Source organism: Thunnus thynnus, chromosome 10 (assembly GCF_963924715.1).
Source record: "Thunnus thynnus chromosome 10, fThuThy2.1, whole genome shotgun sequence".
NCBI lineage: Eukaryota > Metazoa > Chordata > Actinopteri > Scombriformes > Scombridae > Thunnus > Thunnus thynnus.
The window spans coordinates 18,193,014-18,211,572 of record NC_089526.1 but is presented as its reverse complement, the minus strand read 5'-3'; the positions used below and the strand labels follow the sequence as shown (position 1 = coordinate 18,211,572).

Genomic DNA, 18,559 nt, shown 5'->3' with positions numbered 1-18,559 from the left:
TTATTTGATTGGAGGAAAGGGCTGTCATTAATTTACGTACTCCTACGTCATACGTAAGGTCAAGAGGAAAGAAGCATGGCCGCTGTGTTAAGAGGGTCTCGGTACCTAGTTGGAAGCTTTTACAAGAATGTTGACTTTGCATTTGGTAAGGAGAACAAACTGAGACCGTGTACGCATTGTGCACTCCGCTGCACTTTACTTCAAAAATTCAACTTGTTGCTGGAAGGCTCTTTATTACACGAACATCAAGTTTTGCTGGAAATGTTGGAAGAGAAGTTTGAGTTAATTTTTCGCCAGACTGGGTTTAGCCGCTACAGCAGGGGCTTCTGTTCGGTTAACAAATAGTTAAATAGTTTTTTCTTTTAAAAGTCTGTCTTGTATGCGTGTCGGGGGTCTTTCGTCAGAGCTTCGTACTACACGCTGAAGGGTGAAAACTGATAGCATATACTCTTGTGTGCCACTCTATCAAGGCACATTATGTAATAGTCACCATGCACTTTGTAGAAAGATGGGAGGTGGCTCTTTGTAGCCACTTAAACAGAAGTTTCTGAGGGAGCTTCTGAGAGGAATGAAATATATTATCTTGTCTTTTTATTATTACTTTGAAGATAAACTCCAGGAATGAAAGTTATTTCTATGACTTATTTATTTGAATCTATATTAAAATAAGGTTGCTTGTGTTATGAAAGAATGGTCTGTTATCAAGGCATACTTAAGTAAACATAGAAAAGACTTGGTACCATAACCTCAGGTGACTTTGTCACTGAAGGGCGATCACACTTAATTTACGTGAAATTTGAACAGCACTCTTCGCCATGGTAAGATATTGCATCTTAACAAGGCTTTTCATTAATAGGACCAGATGATAATGTTTGATTTTGATTATATACTAAATAAAAAAAACTGTGTATGAATGTCCATTTGGCCATTATGTTGTAGTCTCCACAAGGTCCATGGCCTCGAAGACCCAGGTGGGGTTTATTGGTCTGGGCAATATGGGAAACCCAATGGCAAAGAACTTGTTGAAGCACGGATACCCAGTCATTGCTACTGATGTATTCCCGGAGTCCTGCAAGGAAGTGCAAGAGCTGGGTGCCCAGGTGGGACAGTAAAATGTACACAAACTTTTTAAAAATTTTAAACAGTTTCTACCTGTTTGTTCTCCTCTTACCCTGTGATTTTGTGTGTTTTCTCAGATCGTGGATAATCCTGCTGAGGTAGCAGACAAGGCAGACCGCATTATCACCATGCTTCCCTCTAGTCCCAATGTCATAGAAGCATACACTGGATCCAATGGCATTCTCAAGTATACTTTGGTTTCTCTCAATATATGCACAATAAACTCACATGGTTATCACAGAATCTACTAACCATTAAAAATGTTTCCTAACAGAAAAGTGAAGAAAGGCTCCCTACTTATTGACTCCAGCACAATTGACCCTGCTGTTTCAAAAGAGATGGCTGCGGCTGCTGAGAAGATGGGAGCAGTTTTTATGGATGCACCTGTGTCAGGAGGTGAATTTTATATTTTTGATTATAATATAGTTTATATATACAATTTACTGTCTAATCCAGAGGTACATACTCTGTTACCTTTTTCAGGTATGCCTAGCTAAAACTAATGCAGTCTAATGCAACATCCGGGCAATAAATCCCCCTTAATGAAGTATACAATGTTCAATTTTTGTTTAAACTGCGTAGAAGGGTGTTGATTCAACTTTATGGACATTTTTGAGGTTTTGGTTTAGGTGCTGTGATCTGTATTGCCTCATACAGGGAAGTGTTAAAAATATTTAGTCAAACCTCATTGATATGAATTGGGTGACCAGAACTGAGATTCAATTAAATAGCAATTGTATTTATACTTTGAACCTTCCTGAAAAGTATATATCTATTAAAACATTAATTTACTGGTCAGCAAATTGTTGTTCTAGCAAATCTAGCATCCCTCCAATTTTACAGTATTGAGACGCTGGATTGAACAATTAACCTTGTGTTACCTAAAGTACTGATGTGTATTTTATGTATACAATGCAGGGAATGAACTCTTATGACATATTCACTGTACTCACCAGCTACTTTAAAGCTAAGAAATTGCAGTTAGCTAGTTAGCACTAGCATGAGACTCTAGAACCACTCCTCCCTCTCCCTGCTCTTTGCACTCCATCTAACACTTGCATCCTTGTGATCATATGCACCTGATGTATTGATTTTCTTCTGGAAATAATGGAGCTCTTTGATTCAACTAATGCAGGTATTGGGAACTAGCTAGAACTGTTTCCTTGTTGAACTACAGTGCAGGGACAAGAATAAAAAGGGGGATATTGGAACTAAAAGCCAACATTTGGATGATTATCCACTTGAAGCCTTATATTAGAATAAATTAGAAAAACTTAAGAATGTAGTTTTACACAGAACGGAGACTATCAATTTTGTCTCCCAACTCTTCCATTGGAATCATCTTTAATCATCCTTCTTTCAAGTCAAGTCAACTTTATTTATATAGTGCCAAATCACAGCAGAGGTTATCTCAGGGCACTTTTCACATAGAGCACGTCTAGACCGCACTCTTTAATTTACAGAGACCCAACATTCCCCCATGAGCAAGCACTTGGCGACAGCAGCAAGGAAAAACTCCCCTTTTTAACAGGAAGAAACCTCGAGCAGAACCAGGCTCCAGGTGGGCGGCCATCTGCCTTGACCGGGTGGGTTGAGAGAGAAACAGGAAGGGGGAAAGGGGAGAGAGACACAGAGAAGCACAGCAACGACAATAACAATAATAATAAAAATGTGACTAATAATAATAGTAGTACAATGGGGGTCAAGCTAGACCAAGGGGACAGCAAGCGGTCCGCAACTGAAGGTCACCTGTGAGATGAGAAGGCACAAAACTCTGGGGCAGATGCCAAGTTAGTAACAGGCATTAATGGTACATGAATGCATACAGATGGAGAGGGAAAGGAGGAGAGAGGAGCTCAGTGCATCATGGGAAGTCCCCCGGCAGTCTAGGTCTACAGCAGCATAACTAGGGGCTGGTTCAAGGCAAGCCTGGGCCGGCCCTAATTATAAGCTTTATCAAAAAAGGAAAGTTTTAACCTACCCTTAAATGTAGAGAGGATGTCTGCCTCCCAGACCCTTGCAGTCAAAAATAATGTCAACATGTTTTTTTTAAATATATTTCTAATAGTTTTGTTTTATTTAATTGAAGGGAAATGGTCTTTGTGGAAATATCAGAATTTTTTGTCTCAGCCAGCTGGAGGGGTGTGTGGATGTGTTGTTTGATTGACAGTAGCTGGCAGGCTGCCGGAAAGGAGACAAAGTGAACAAACTGTTGTAGCTACAAGTCATGGGCAGACAGTGTGTTCAGAGTCTGTGTCTCTTTTGTTTTGTAGCCAGATGCTATCAGGCTCAGTGCGACCATCCACGAGTGCCACGTTACTGCTTTACGCAAGATTTGATTTCTGTATGGGTATTAGGTCTTCATGGTCTTCGTGGTGCACGGTCTTAGACACATAACGGAACAGTATTTCATTGAATTAATGCAAAACTAGGGACCATCATGGAACCAAAGAACTTTTGGTTTCTGATTTTATTTTTATTTTTTCTTTCTCAAAGGAGGACACAGGACAAGTTATTCACAAAGCAGATGTATATGCTGTAGTAGACAAAAAAAATGCAATTTAATTTCAGTTAGACTTATAAAGGGGTTTCTTCATAGCTAGTATGTTGAGGAGGAACTATTTCAGCAACTAAAAACTATTTTAATGTTTGTATGGGCATATGAGTATTGTTTTAAGACAGACTTGAAAAAATGTAAACCTATCCCTTAACTCAGTTCTTAAATTTTGCTTTTTTACATCTCAATTGATTTTTTTTTTTTTTTTTTTTTTTTTTTTTTAAATTACGGCTATTCTATATGAATTTTGAAGCCCTTAGTCAGGCTGTTATTTCTCAGCTTGACAATTGCTACTCCCACCTGTCTCCACCAGCACAGTCTTTCTACATTTCAGTTAGTACTAAACGCTGGCTCACAAGAACAGGCGATTTAGCTCATTGTGCTGATTCAAATGCGTTTTTAAAGACAGACCTGCTTTTAATACATTTGATCGTTTATCATATATTACCTTAGTTTTTCTGGAGGGTTTTATTACAGCTTTTAGAATCATTTGTTTTAAAGCTTTTATTTATTTTTGACCTTGTGTGCATTTCCATTTTCTAACTTGTATTACTTTTTATGTGAAGCACATTGTAAAAGTGCTTAGTAACGATAATAGCTTCAAAGGTCCCTTAAATTCACTGAGTTGGTCCCAGACCCATTTTTCAATTTCTGAAGTATTAAACATCCATTAGACTTGTCCGAAAATAATTCAAAATAAATTTGTTGGATTTTGCTTGGGCAGTATTAACTAACAGATGTTTCATAGCCAACTGACTACTCTTTGACATAAAACTGATATTTATTTCATTATCTCCGGCATTGTATTTCACTGACAGTATTCTGGTCGTAATGCACTTCAGTGTCCCAAAGAAAGCTTTGTCTGTGTGGACAATGAGAGAGACAATATGGACCCACACGGCAGTTGTCTGGGTACAAAACACTAATTCATCTGATTGCCCTCAATTTGCCTTTTGTTCACTTAATTTCATTTGATTAAACTTTGAGACATTCTTTCACTGTTTACCCACCATAAGTGTCTGCGTACAGACATGGATACATTGTATGTAACCATGATTTTCCCGTTCCCAGGTGTGGGTGCTGCCAGTTCGGGTAAGCTAACTTTTATGGTAGGAGGAGCAGAGGAAGAATTTACTGCAGCCAAAGAACTTCTCAGCTGCATGGGAGCTAATGTGGTGTACTGTGGTCAAGTTGGAACTGGACAGGTATGAGCAGATATTTCATATTGGCCATGAAATGTGAAGATTCAGATAAAAATATTTCTTTTTGTTTTGTTTTTTTCACTCATAAGTTACATGTATAAAGGTAGTTGTTGTGTGAGTGTGTGTTCTTATTAGTTAACTGTATGCTAAGTGAAGATTTTAATATTTCTAAAATATGCATACTTCATCTGATGCTCAGGCTATTGAATGTTATTTTTCTCTTAACAGGCTGCTAAAATCTGTAACAACATGCTCCTAGCCATCGGAATGATTGGAACATCAGAGACAATGAACTTGGGAATTAGGTAAACTTTCTATTGCAGTAGTTAGAAATAACAAGAAACTGATTATAAATCATGTCAGTAGATACAGCAGCAGTACACTTTCTGTAAGTAATACAAACTTTGTCTTCACTCCCAGACTCGGTCTTGATCCAAAACTGTTGGCTCAGATCCTGAACATGAGTTCAGGCCGTTGCTGGTCTAGTGACACCTACAACCCCGTGCCTGGAGTCATGGAGGGAGTCCCCTCTGGAAATAACTACCAGGGAGGCTTTGGCACTCAGCTGATGGCAAAGGTCAGTTTAATGTCCCGTTACACTTTAAAGGACTTAATTTCCTGGGCCTACATTTCAGTTTGAGCATTAGTGTTTCCGCAATAATGTGACATTTAGGCTTGTACTTGTGATCCATGTCGTCATGGATAGGAACAAAAAAAAAAAAAAAGACATTTCACTCCCAGAATAGTTAATTTTAATTTTATTGATGTAGAGAAATAAAATATTGGTATTAGACCCAAATTTTCTAGACCAAAAATATATCTTTTAAATGCAGTCATGTTTTGCTTAAAGCGAGTAGTCGTTCATATGCTATATGTACGAGGGACGAATTTGTGTGTCATATATGCATCACTAACATAGACTTCAGTTACGTTGGTTGGGGGGAGAAAAAAAAATGAATTTCTCTGTTAGGTCACACCTCTTTGGTGACACGCCAGAAGTAGTTTACATCCCTCTTAAAAGGAAATAAAGCTGATGTTCTTACAACATAAAGAAAAATTCTCTGCGGTGTGTGTGGACTTGTGGTTTTGGTTTTACAGTAAAATTTTCAGTTTTGTTGGTTTCTCTAATGTTTGTTTGCTTTTCTTTTTCAGGATCTAGGCCTCGCACAGAACACAGCCACCAACACAAAGACTCCTGTCCCTCTCGGCTCCTTGGCCCATCAGATCTACCGTATGATGTGTGCACGCGGTTATGCCAATAAAGATTTCTCCTCTGTATTCCAGTTCTTGCGTGAGGAGGAGGGCCAGTAATATCAGCCTCCACCCCGTCCAAAGCCTTGCCAGGCCTGGCCCTGCACAGGACTAACATAGTGTAGTTAGGGTGCATTTTCGCCCCAAGGACAGTCTTTTTTTTCAAGGTTGTGAAAGACATGAAGCCACAAGAGCTCCAACACAGCGTGACAGATCATGTGAGCACTTCTCTCCTGTTTGAAAATCATGTTTCCTGTGTGACGTAGCCTTTTAAAAATACAACACTCCGGTCAGTTTTAGAAGCAAAATGATTTGTCAGTTACGAAGAGGGTTCAACAGATCAGCAGGCTGTCGAGAAATGACAGCTCTGCAGATCTTACTACATAAAATGCAAAGAATGTGGTGGGAATTGTTGGTTTTAAGCAGACAACTCATTAGCTCTGTTTGTCAAAGCTAAACAGCTGCAAATAACAGTTTAGTCTCCACATATTTATCTATTGTTTGTGATCATTTTTTGTATGTTTCTGTTTTTTTTTTCTGTTCATTGGGGTTTTTTCTCTTGACATCAGAAATGTTACTTTGGGATAAGAGTGTCATATCATATCCTGTTAGGAAATAAAGACAAATTGTGATGTCTTAAACTTGGTTAACAATGAATGTACCATCTATTCACACCCTGGATTTGGCTCGGCTGAAATATTAACAGAAATTTAAAAGAAAACAATAGCAGCATATTTATTCAATGATTACAGCTCATTCGTAGCAGTACATTTTGTATTTGTTATTAGTTTTGTGTGGATTCAACTCAATTTATGCAGTCCACAAATTTGCATTAAATTGTAGTCAAACCTCAGACACAGAGGCAGAAAGATGCAGACTCTCATGATGAAAATGGCAATTTAAATTCTAAACGCCTTGTGCCTGGACGCACACTGCACAAGTTTTCTTCCACGACTCTGAGCACTAATACTGTTAGTTAAATAGCTCCCAAATGTTCTAGTTTGCACGGTGTGCCCCACTGATGCAGTAGTCTCGGTAAAACGTTGAAAAAAACATCTGCCCTGAGGAGCTTGACTGTAGAGCAGATGCAGTGGCGGGATGCGAAGCGCCGGGGCAGAAAAATGAGGGCCAAAAACTGCACACGTTGTTCCAAATGAGTCGCTAATCTTAAAACTGCATCAGCTTTTTCTCCTCTTGACGGGAACGGATGCTTGAAATTTCTCCACAAAGTTTTCAATTTATGCCTATTTCACAACTATGAAACGAAGTCGCATTTTTCTGCCCCCGCCCTATTTAGTAAGTTTTGGGATCTGGACTTACTTTCTATCCCCACTTAGGCTAGACCAAGAGGGCGGCATGTTTCTGATCTGGTTTACCAAGAGCCACTGAGGGGCCAAGGTGCCATAGGTCATGCGATCACAAGACAAACACATAAAAAGTCCATTAAGCACTATAGGCTAAGAGCTGTGTTGTCATCTAGTTGATAGGTACTGCAAACAGAGCAGCACTTTGGTCTCAGGCCTCCAGCAGACTATGACACACACACACACACACACATACACACATCCTGACATCATCTGCTGCAGCGCGCACGTCACTCTTCAACACTTCAGATAAAACTGCATTCAACGACATTCATCGTTAATGGTAATGAAATCTATTTTATGTTTTATGTGCACTTTTATGTAACATATTGGGTCACATCAACTTTTTGTTGGCTGCTGATGCTCTGTCGTAATTTATCCTGTGCTTGTGGTTTTGATGGTGCTTCGATATTCACCGTTTTAAAGCCAAGTTTGTGTGTGGAAATCCAGTTTTCCCAACAAAACAAAAAACTGTGAAATAGTTGCAATTTTACTCATAGCAGACACTCTTGTAATCTGTAAGTCTCGCAGTATATAATAATCAATACATCGTCAAAATACAATATTGAAAACTGACTCAGTAATTGTGTTTATTTATATTTATTTCACCCTGGTCTGTTTAGCGCTTTAACTTCAAAGGATGAAGTTAATTACAACAACAATACAGTTTTATTTATATGGTAATGTGGGATATTTTTACGCACAAGTAATCGTGTTTTTGGTTGTATTTCACGTCAGGTGCGTTTCGTCTGTCTTGAAAATTAGGCAACTTGAGTATCATAATTAATTGAATCACAATTGTTAAATGCACCACATTGTTGTTATTCACCGTAACTGCACACAACAAAATCTCTGTAACTCTTAAACAAATCGACACGAAGTTAACAAGGACATAAAGTTTAATATTGTCATTTGTGTGTATGCAGATAAGAGCCTGACAACTGCGTGTGTGTGTGTGTGTGTGTGTGTGTGTGTGTTTTGACTAGATATTCTGCAGCCCTAATTGAAATTCTTCTTTATCAGCACCTCATTACTTTCTCTATTTGCATTTTCTTCTAAACTTGCTTATAAGACTTTTCAGCTGCTAATGTAGAGTTTAGAAAGGCAGTCGCCTTCTAATGTGGCAACAAGGTGGCTCCTGTTCATGCAACATTTAAGAAAGTATAGACTTTTATTTAATCGAAAATGCACTTTAGTATATTCTGGATAAAATAAATGTGTCTATCTAAAAGGCAGTTATTCTGACAATGCATTAAAAACAAAAATCCGACACTAAACCTCCTCAGTAACATAAAACATTATTTTCCTGAAATGTAGACAACTACTCACTCTTGCCTACGAGCTATGAACTAAGGCCATAAAGATTTACAGCCTCAAAAGGTGGGAAAACTCTATTAAAAATAAAAAGGTGCTCAGATTTTGGTGGGTATGCATTCCTCTGCGTCTGTGGTCTCATCTTAAAATATAAAACAAAAATAAATCCTGAAAGTTAAAACTCTATTTTGTCTGATACAAAATTGGACCCTCATTCCACCAAGTCTATCGCAACACAGCCAACAGAGAGTTTTTAGGCTAAACCGTAAACAGTTTGTATTTCCATTCTTGCACCGCAGACTCACGCACATAAAGGATTATTTTTATACATTTAATGTGTCCCAGTTTTGGACTGTGTTTAATCTGCGCTCTTGCAAAGAGCCCACCTATGGAGATATTTTACGCAGAATGAAGAAACATAAAAGGATGTGTAATGATTTATTTTCCTATAATTAACTTTTTAAGTCGATTAGCAAGATACAATAATTCATCTTCGTCTTTGATTTTGTCCATTTAATGTCGATTGAACATGTTTTATTCTCAGAAGTCTGAGAGGAAGAATTAAAGAAATGTAGAAAACAAATTGAGGGTTAGTTTGTCTTGAAAAAACAACCAGTCTGGCGATGAAATTTCCTCCTTGCCATTTAGCGGTGTTTTCTCTTCGGGCTTCCTGGCGTGAAGTGCCTATTTGGCCAGACTGCAACTTTCAACTTGACCTTGGCCTCCAGCCGCGTCTAACCAGTATGTTGAAGAGTGCAGCCAAATATGTCATGTTTTTTGGTATTTTGCGGACAGTGAACCTGTATTTACATTGACACGTTGCAGTGCCAAATTAAGATGATGTAATTTATTAATGTTGTTCTAATATCTATTTTTAAAACATCCATTATAGATGTATCTGTATTTATTTTTCTGTTAAACCTGCCCGCATAACCACAATGCTTAAACCCTCATTCCAAAACCAATCAATAAGTCCAGATCATTTAAGCACACGATAATACATTTAGTTAAAGTCTGCACCTTTGACTGAAAGCGCGTAAAGAAGTCCATTCTTAAAATATATAACCCAAATTATTTTGAATCCAGATATCCGAAATCCTTTTTGCCTTACCCTTAAAGTGAGAGCATATGCAACTGAAATGGCACGCGTAATTACGCATTCATTCCGCTGTAAAAATATGCATATAATTCACTTTTAGTTTTTGTCACGACATGTATCAAAGACTTCATCAAACAAGTCTGTTCTGATAGCAAAACATGATAGTCAAATATGTCTCCACATCACAGTTTCACCCAGCTAGAGATTCCAATATCACTGAGTTTAGGGAAAAAATACCCATAAGAGTTCTTTGTATAAAAACATAGATATGCTGATGTATATTGCATCTGCACAAATATACAGCCCTGATCTGCATTATCTGATGTCCAGACGTTTATCATCTCCTTTGCATATCACGTGTTTGGCCCCGGCCAATAACCTTGCGATCTTTATGTACTCAGGCGTGTTGGTATCGTTACTCTGCCGGAGTCCCTGTCTCTGTTCAGTCGAGGGGATTTTGAAAAAGAGTTGGTCGTCTCGATGTATAGGGCATGCTATGACCGCTTCATTACTCCTCCATTCGCACTGGATTGACCCGGTGATGTTTCTCTACGACAACCACTTGGATGAAAGAAGCAAGAACATGGAGGGATTTACTGGAGGCAATTTTGCTGCAAACCAGTGCAGGAATTTGTTAGCGCATCCAACCTCGCTGGCTCCGAGCACCACCTACACTGCTAGTGAGGTGCCAGTCTCTGGCATGGGGGAGCCTGGCAAACAATGCAGCCCCTGTTCTGCCACTCAGAGCTCACCCAATGCATCTTTGCCCTATGGATATTTTGGCAGCAGTTATTACCCATGCAGGATGTCACACGGCAGCGTCAAGGCTTGCGCGCAGCCCTCTGGTTATGGCGATAAATACATGGACTCATCGGTCTCTGGTGAGGAGTTCTCGACTCGTGCGAAAGAATTTGCGTTTTATCAAGGCTATTCCTCGGGACCTTATCAGCCCAGCTACTTAGACGTCCCTGTCGTCCCTGCCCTGAGTGCTCCATCTGAGCCAAGACACGACTCTCTGTTGCCCATGGAGCCTTACCAGCCATGGGCCATCACCAATGGTTGGAGTGGCCAAGTTTACTGCACCAAGGAGCAGTCACAGTCGAATCCTCTGTGGAAATCCTCGTTACAAGGTATTTTATATGTTTTATTAACATATATAAACGCGATGCTTATTGAGAGGTGCAATAACTCGCAATAATATGTGCATGTGTTGCGTAATCTAAGTCATCATTTTTGCTTTTCCAGCTGTATTTGAAATAAAGCGTGTGAAAGATGAAAAGGAAAAAATACAGAATTAAATAAATTTATTTTTCAATCTATTGCAAACAGGCTGATTAAGATAAGATGTTGCTTTATTTTTTTTTTTCCCACCCCACAGACACTATATCTGGTGGAGACAACTCTATCCGCCGTGGGAGAAAGAAGCGTGTGCCATACACCAAGGTGCAGCTCAAAGAACTGGAAAGGGAGTACGCCACCAATAAATTCATCACCAAGGACAAAAGGAGGAGAATATCCGCTCAGACAAATCTGACAGAGAGACAAGTGACAATCTGGTTTCAGAACAGGCGCGTTAAGGAGAAGAAAGTCGTCAATAAATTCAAGAGCTCCAGTTAGCTCTGCACTGGCGATGCTAAAACAAACTCCTGTTTTAGAAAAGGCGGACATGGATGCGCCTCAAATCCATATATAAACTGTGCTATAATTTATTACATTATGAACGGTTTCTGTGTCGCCAGAGTGGCTCTGATTTGACCTACACATTTCCTCCTTCCTCACATTTTAATTGGAAACAGTCGATGCGGCCTGTTGACAGAGGATCGGAAATGGTTTGCAACATGTTGACCAAGGTGATTCTACGTGGGATGCATGATCTCCATATAATATTCACCGAAAGATAAGACATACTGCCTCGGAGGCCTGTGCACTGTTTGCAGCCCTGCGTTTTTTTTTTTTTTATTCCACTTAATCCAGAACAGAAATCAAGGCTCCTGGAATCAGTTACGACAGCTTTCATCTTTAGACAGTGATGTAGTGGGAAACAGAAAGGTGGCCAAACTGTCACCTTCAGCTAGTGATTATTACAAAGCAAACAGACTGAGTGAAACATAATTACGAAATAACCAAAAAATGTATATCGAGAATTATGTTTTCAGCAAAGAAAATCTAAAAATCTGTGTTTACGTCGCATGTCTTTGGTGCAAAGAGCTACACAATTGATTTTTATTGTTAGATAAACTCTATCCCACAATTTGGAAGTTTACACTACATCCCTGCCTATAGAAATGTAATCAATCCGTTTAAAATAAGCTTTTAGAGTTGTTTAATCAGCCCTGTAAGTGTCATATGAAACGTTATCAAACATGAGACTGGTCTGAATTTTGTGGGCCAATTTCGTTGGCTCACACTTTGTCCATATTACTGTTTTTTTTTTTTTTTTTTTTTTTTTTTGAACACTGCGTTTTTTCTCAGAGTAACTCGCCTGTCAGAGGGCTCACCTATGCAATTTCTGTCTGTCAGTCATTCAGGATTTTGCAGAAAAATACTGAAATCATAGACATATTTAAACGTGTAAATACTATCAGACTGCAACTCTATATATTCTCCCTTTTTTGACTGCAATAGCCGAAGTTTCTTGTCAATAAATGTTTGAGAGACGCGTTGTAAGCTTGTGGAGTTTTTTAATTTCACCTTTTTTTTAGTCCAATTTGGACATGGATGCTTTATCGAACGGGGATAGTCTTTGTCAGTCCCTCTAATGGTAAATGTGATTTACAAATGGTTACAAAATGTTCCCTCAACTGATGACACAGGAGGCTTTTAGGCCAACAGGCCTGTAGGAGGGAACCAACTCAAAACCTCACTGTGTTTCCACCATTAAGAGTTTATGTCGCCATCTAGTGGCGAAACGCCGCCAGCACAGCGTAGACTGTTGTCTCTGCATCTTCCTGTGTATCCGCCCCTCCTCTCAAAAAAGCTCAAAATGTGTGGGTGGAGTGTGCGTGTGTGTGTGTGTGTGTGTGTGTGTGTGTGTGTGTGTGTGTGTGTGTGTGTGTGTGTGTGTGTGTGTGTGTGTGAGAGAGAGAGAGAGAGAGAGAAATACCTATTAATTTATATCTACCAGCCTACTTTTTTTGTGTCAATTATGTCAACTTATACAATCAAGGTCAGAACTCAAAGCCTTATCTCTATAGTTCTATCTGTTCTTTAGGATACTATAACAAAAATAAAGGGATAGCTTGTATTATAGTATTAAGATATTTAAATTGAATAGACTTTATTGAAATAATGGCACAACAGAAACGTTGTGAGTATGACGGTGATGATGATTATATTTATTTCGTCATAGGCTAAACACCATTGGCATTATTGTTATTATTACTTTAATGCATCTCATTCAGCATTTACGTTTTATTTGTTCATAACGTGAATCGAAAGTCAGCTGACAGATCATTCATTTTAATTAATGTTCCATTGATGCTTATTTCCTCAAAAAGATAACATTAGACTGGTGGGCGGTACAGTTAGGTTGATGAAAATGCACCCTGGGAGTATTTTGTACAGTGCAATGTAAGATTTTGTTTGTTTTTTTATGCTTGTTTTGTTATTCATACTGATATTAATTCATCCCAATTCAATCGAAGTCTGTAACATGTAAAAGGTGCATCTATTTGCATAAATTCGTCAAGTCCACACGTGACTTGTCCTTCAAGACAAAAAGTGCCTAATGGATTTTTGAAAATAAACGATGTCACATTTTGAAACCAAAAACTCGAATTTTACAAAGAAAATCTGCTTAGATCAGTTAGATATAAACAGGCCCCCAAAAAGAGCTTTTTTAAAACAAAAATAACTTTTTGGGTTAAGAGGCCGCACTTCCAACAATCCCTCGACTATTACACATAATTCTTCTCATTAGTTTTCTGTAATGATATTCCGCCTAATAATTTATGAAATACTGTATCATAATTGTATCATGGTGTTAACAGCATCCAATTGAGCACATTAATATCGACACATGCGATATCAACGTATTGGATTCATTCACAGAATTGTTTCAAACAAAAAATATCAGAATACCAGAACCAAACAATAACCGGCAGGTTGCGAGTTCAATTCCTCTGTCTGGCTGGATCTGAAGGATGGGTTTGTACCGTTCAAAAGGGAACAATTGTCTCAGTAAGAGGCAGCAACCCTTCAACTCTGTCATACATGTAGCTGCTGGCAGGATAGTTTCGCAAACGAGCAGACAAGTTTATTGCTCAAGAGCACTTGGAGAGGCCAAGTTGGGCCTCTGACAGATAATTTCATCATTTAAGACATTCTTAATGTTTCCTAAGCACTTTGATCGCTTTCACTCTTCCACTTTTTTGGTGGGAATGATAGCGATCATGTTGGTGTTAATATTCTTCCACCTTACTGAGAAAGAGTCCCGTTAGAAATAACTGTTGATCACTTTTCACCCTTCTGGTATTCTGTGTAACTGGTCCCTCAAACAGCCGAACAAGTTAATGCATCTCATTATAAAAATGTCCCATGCAGGCCTGAGTGGATCACCATAATAGTTCTAACAGCATATAAAATGATTATTTAATAATCATAATAAGTGAAAATTTGTACTCTTGCTGAATTTAAACTGACATTATGCAAAGAAAGCGCCAATATATGACACAACTTAACGAAGAATGGCTCAGTCTGAGGAAATTAAAGCTTCACAAAACTGAAAATTATATCATGAAATATCTGGTAGCTTTTGTGTTTTGTGTGCGTGTGTGTGTGTGTGTGTGTGTGTGTGTGTGTGTGTGTGTGTGTGTGTGTATTTTGTGTGTGCGTGTGTGTGTGTGTGTGTGTGTGTGTGAGTGTGTGTGTGTGTGTTTAACGTTGTTCATTGAACTTCAGACAAAGACGCAAATCTTAATTGATGAATCAAATAAACTTAAAGGCAAAGTGCCCCCCCCCCTCTCCCCCCATCGGTCGGAGTAGGCATTCACATGATGTCAGCAAAATAATTTCCCCTTTATCTATACAAATAAAGCTTTTTTAAATGATTTTTTCCCCTTTCTTTAAATTACTTTTTTCACATTTGTTGAAGCCAAACACGATTGTCGATTGTTATTCTTAATATAGCCGAGCTGTCACCGCTTTATAAGATCACGCAGAACTGAATTAGCCAATTATAGCATGGAAAATAACAGCAGAGCAGGTCAAAGTGAAGACAGACAGGTATTGTGATTAATGTGTGATTCATTTCAAGCTATTACAACTGCTGCCTCTCACGATTCGGTTACATAATGTTCGACAGCCTGAGATTCATATGCGAGATTGAATTTGTGAATCAAAGTTTAATTAAGGTTTTTAAGTGGTTGTATTTTACAACCACAGCTTCAACTGTAAACACCCCCAACAGCACACTGCTTCCGGAAAAGCAACCCCCCCTCGCCCCCTTCCTCTTCCTCCTTCTCCTCCACACACACACACACACACACACACACACACACACACACACACACACACACAAACTCCCCCTCATCCACTTCACCTCATTGGTAAGCAGATTGTTTGTGTACCTTTCATAGAGTCCACATAGAGGCTCATACACGTGTAGGGAAAATTAAAGACATATTACCTCCATTAATGAAGCCAATCAGGTCACTATTTCTCAGTCATTTATAAATAAATGCGCTTTTCTTCATCCCAACCTCACATAAACATTTACAAATTGTGTTGAAAGAATCACGAGACAAATAAGCGTTAATATAAGTAGTAAATCAATTTGTTTTTTTCTCTCAAGTCATCAGAAAATCCAGAAAATTGAAGACATATCAAACTTGTTTTCTTGCCACACAGTTTGGTTTCCTCTGGAACTTTTTTTTTCTTCAAAGGCACTGTCCATGATAGGAATATTAACACATTTAAAACACCGGACTGAAACCTGCTGACAATGCTTTATTGATTAACAGCTGTTTAAATTCACAGACAAACTATATTTGAGTTGATAATGCTTTCTGCTGCTGGTAAAGGCGTTGTTTACACCAGCAATCCTTGTAAATAAACAGCCCCCCCCTCCCCCCTTTTACACTAGATGAGTAACACAAAAATAGCTTCTTTTTCAATTATTACTCAAATGATTTAGTTATATGAATACATGTGTAATTAATTCAGTAAAATATTACCCATTCCTCTTTAATTGGACATATTAAGTGGCACCGTTTGCCTAAAATATTAGAAAGTGTCTCCTTGTGAAATCAACTCAGGGAGCAGGAAAGGAAGAAGGCGCACAGCTTCTCAGGCAGTTAAGTTGAAGCACATTCCTCCTCAAGTATCGACAAAAAAATTCTGTGAAAGCAAGAAGACTGTTTTTATTTTCACATCCCCTTTAGCTGCCTCCTGACACCCATATCAGTCGCCACTGGGATAAATATATTTCAATGTGTTGAGCTTTTGACTTTTTTTCCCCGCACAAACTGAATAAATATCATGTATTTCTCCAGAGGGTGGTACTGTGGCACAGAGCCAGAGGACTTTTTTTTTGAATTTCTATCTTTATTTCAACTGAAGCTCTTCCATGTGCTTGTGTCAGTGTAATGTACATGCGTGTCTTTTAATGTTTTGGTAATGTAAAGTCAGTACAATTAACTTTTTATACAAAGTATTAACCCACCTTTTAAAGTGACATTAATCCACGACACATTTTATTCGGCTAAATTATAATTTTAAGCTTAAAGGCTAAGATTGATCCATAGAAGAAAACGAAATTAAAGGGCTAATGGAAATATATTTTTGCGCATTAGTTTTCCTTATTATGATAACTGGCTGGAGGTCAAGGCTTTTTGTTTACAGCCTACATGTTTATTATCAACATGATCCCAATGAAGCTGCCTCACTTAGATGAATGTATTAATACACATTTGTGTACAATACACATCCAAATGTTTGTGGATGAAGCTGTTTGAGAAGCGTCCTGGACGAAGGAGGCTTAATGTGACAAACTAGGCCACTCCTGCAGCCTCGGCCTAAAGGCTGAGCTGAGCTTATATGACTGAAAAAAAAATCACAAAGGAATAAAAATAGGAATCAAAAAGAAAAGTATATTATGTAAGACAAATTTGATCGCCAAATAAACAGCAGTTATATAACAACACCCTGCCCGCTGAAGTCAAACAGCAAACCACCTGGGCGGAATGAAATATTACGCAGCCTCTTAATGCTTCCCGGCAGATGACAAATGCAGTCTTTGAAGTATGAAAAGTAGATTTGGACTAAATTTAAAAATTGGCTGCATAACAGGATTAGTGATATGTGACACATGCACCCACTTACTCAGCAGCGATGACAAATGAAAATGAATTGTAGAGTGGGAAATAGCCCGTGTCCAAAGGTTTATATTGGGCACTGCATAGAGAGAGCGGGCGATGTAAAGGCTGCAGCCCCTTCGGCAAATACTTTTATTATTCATAGCCTATAAACAACACCTGTATGTTTACAATAAATGTTAAACGCATGTTTTGTCGTGACTGCGTACATGTCAGCCGATTACCCTCATTCAAGCTATGCATGTGGCCATTTTTCTAGCTTTTATCCCAACATTTTAGAATTGCACAAGATGAATCCTCCATGCGTTTAGTCTTAAAAGTAAAATTTGCATGAATGTGATGGTTCAGTTCAAGCACACGTGACAATGAACCATATGGACATTGATCAACTTTTACGCGTAAAACAGACAAACCGGCGCGCAATTAAACATTTTTTGGGCATAATGACGTTTTCACCTGAGTCGAGATGGCATGCGGTAATGCTCCTGAAAATTATGTTCCAGACAAACACATAGCAACCACATAAGATTGATAACCAAGCCTATCTTTAAAGGCTATTGTCTTTTTTGTCCCTGGGTGCCAAACTGGACTGATGCCTGACAAAAGTGCAGCATGACTCACATTACTCCGCCACTTGTGGACCAGATTGGTCTATATATAGCCAGAGGAGCTATATTGAACACAACTGACAGACGAGGAATTAATTCCTACCATGTACTCAATGATAAAATCGTTTAAAAATAGATTATATATATGAAAATAGCTTCCAAAAAAGCGCATGTGTGGTACAGGCCCAAAGTTTCTCAACAGAACTTGCATTAAACGCATTTTGTGCCACAAGAAATAAGCCTTACATCCGTAGCAAAGTCTATCTTGTTGCCTTCTGGTGGAAAAATGTGATCCTTGTCTTTGAAAGGTTTCAGACGTCTCCTCAGAGGTTAAGGTTAGGGTTAAGGTGAGGGTTATGTTTAAAAACGAACTTAAAGGTAAAAATTTGGCAGGTTAAGCATCTTCGCTTGGAATCGGATATAATTCCTTTCTTTTTCCTTCCTTGTAGTTTGGTTATTAAATAGTATCAGTCTACAGGCAGTTGGAAGTAGCTCTGCTGATCTGCAAAAAGAATGAACCAGTGTGTAAGATATGAAGCTCTTTCAAAATTGCCCAAAACGAATCGATGCAAAATTCCCCTCTCAGTATTTTTCCTTTCCCATACAGCCAAAGGTCCACTTTATAAACTCATTGACTCATATAGCCTACGTTGAGGCGTAGGCTATCTGTCATTTTGTGCCAGTGGTCACATGGCTTTGGCCCTCAGGAATGGATAGAGATGGATCCCCACG

The 18,559-nt window shown here is 38.6% G+C and overlaps 2 protein-coding genes across 2 annotated transcripts; both read left to right on the top strand.

Annotated features, from left to right (window-relative positions):
* Positions 1 to 24: 24 nt before the first annotated feature.
* Positions 25 to 8,065, top strand: hibadhb (3-hydroxyisobutyrate dehydrogenase b). The gene is made up of 8 exons (XM_067601746.1): positions 25 to 145; positions 940 to 1,100; positions 1,197 to 1,306; positions 1,394 to 1,515; positions 4,748 to 4,881; positions 5,107 to 5,183; positions 5,299 to 5,455; positions 6,031 to 8,065. Exons 1-8 carry the CDS (start codon positions 76 to 78, stop codon positions 6,187 to 6,189), a joined length of 990 nt encoding a protein of 329 aa, XP_067457847.1. The 5' UTR covers positions 25 to 75; the 3' UTR covers positions 6,190 to 8,065.
* Positions 8,066 to 10,343: 2,278 nt separating this feature from the next.
* hoxa13b (homeobox A13b) lies at positions 10,344 to 12,998 on the top strand. Its single transcript, XM_067600134.1, has 2 exons — positions 10,344 to 11,036; positions 11,285 to 12,998. The coding sequence occupies exons 1-2, from the start codon at positions 10,403 to 10,405 to the stop codon at positions 11,521 to 11,523; spliced, it is 873 nt and encodes a 290-aa protein (XP_067456235.1). The 5' UTR covers positions 10,344 to 10,402; the 3' UTR covers positions 11,524 to 12,998.
* Positions 12,999 to 18,559: the final 5,561 nt, after the last annotated feature.

What these genes read in the sequence shown, in the direction of transcription:
- hoxa13b (XM_067600134.1), top strand. Translation starts at nt 10,403, where the DNA reads ATGACCGCTTCATTACTCCTCCATTCGCACTGGATTGACCCGGTGATG. An exon ending in GTGGAAATCCTCGTTACAAG is followed by an intron (nt 11,037 to 11,284) that starts GTATTTTATATG and finishes CCCACCCCACAG; the next exon opens with ACACTATATCTGGTGGAGAC.
- hibadhb (XM_067601746.1), top strand. Translation starts at nt 76, where the DNA reads ATGGCCGCTGTGTTAAGAGGGTCTCGGTACCTAGTTGGAAGCTTTTAC. An exon ending in GGATCCAATGGCATTCTCAA is followed by an intron (nt 1,307 to 1,393) that starts GTATACTTTGGT and finishes GTTTCCTAACAG; the next exon opens with AAAAGTGAAGAAAGGCTCCC. An exon ending in GCACTCAGCTGATGGCAAAG is followed by an intron (nt 5,456 to 6,030) that starts GTCAGTTTAATG and finishes TTTCTTTTTCAG; the next exon opens with GATCTAGGCCTCGCACAGAA.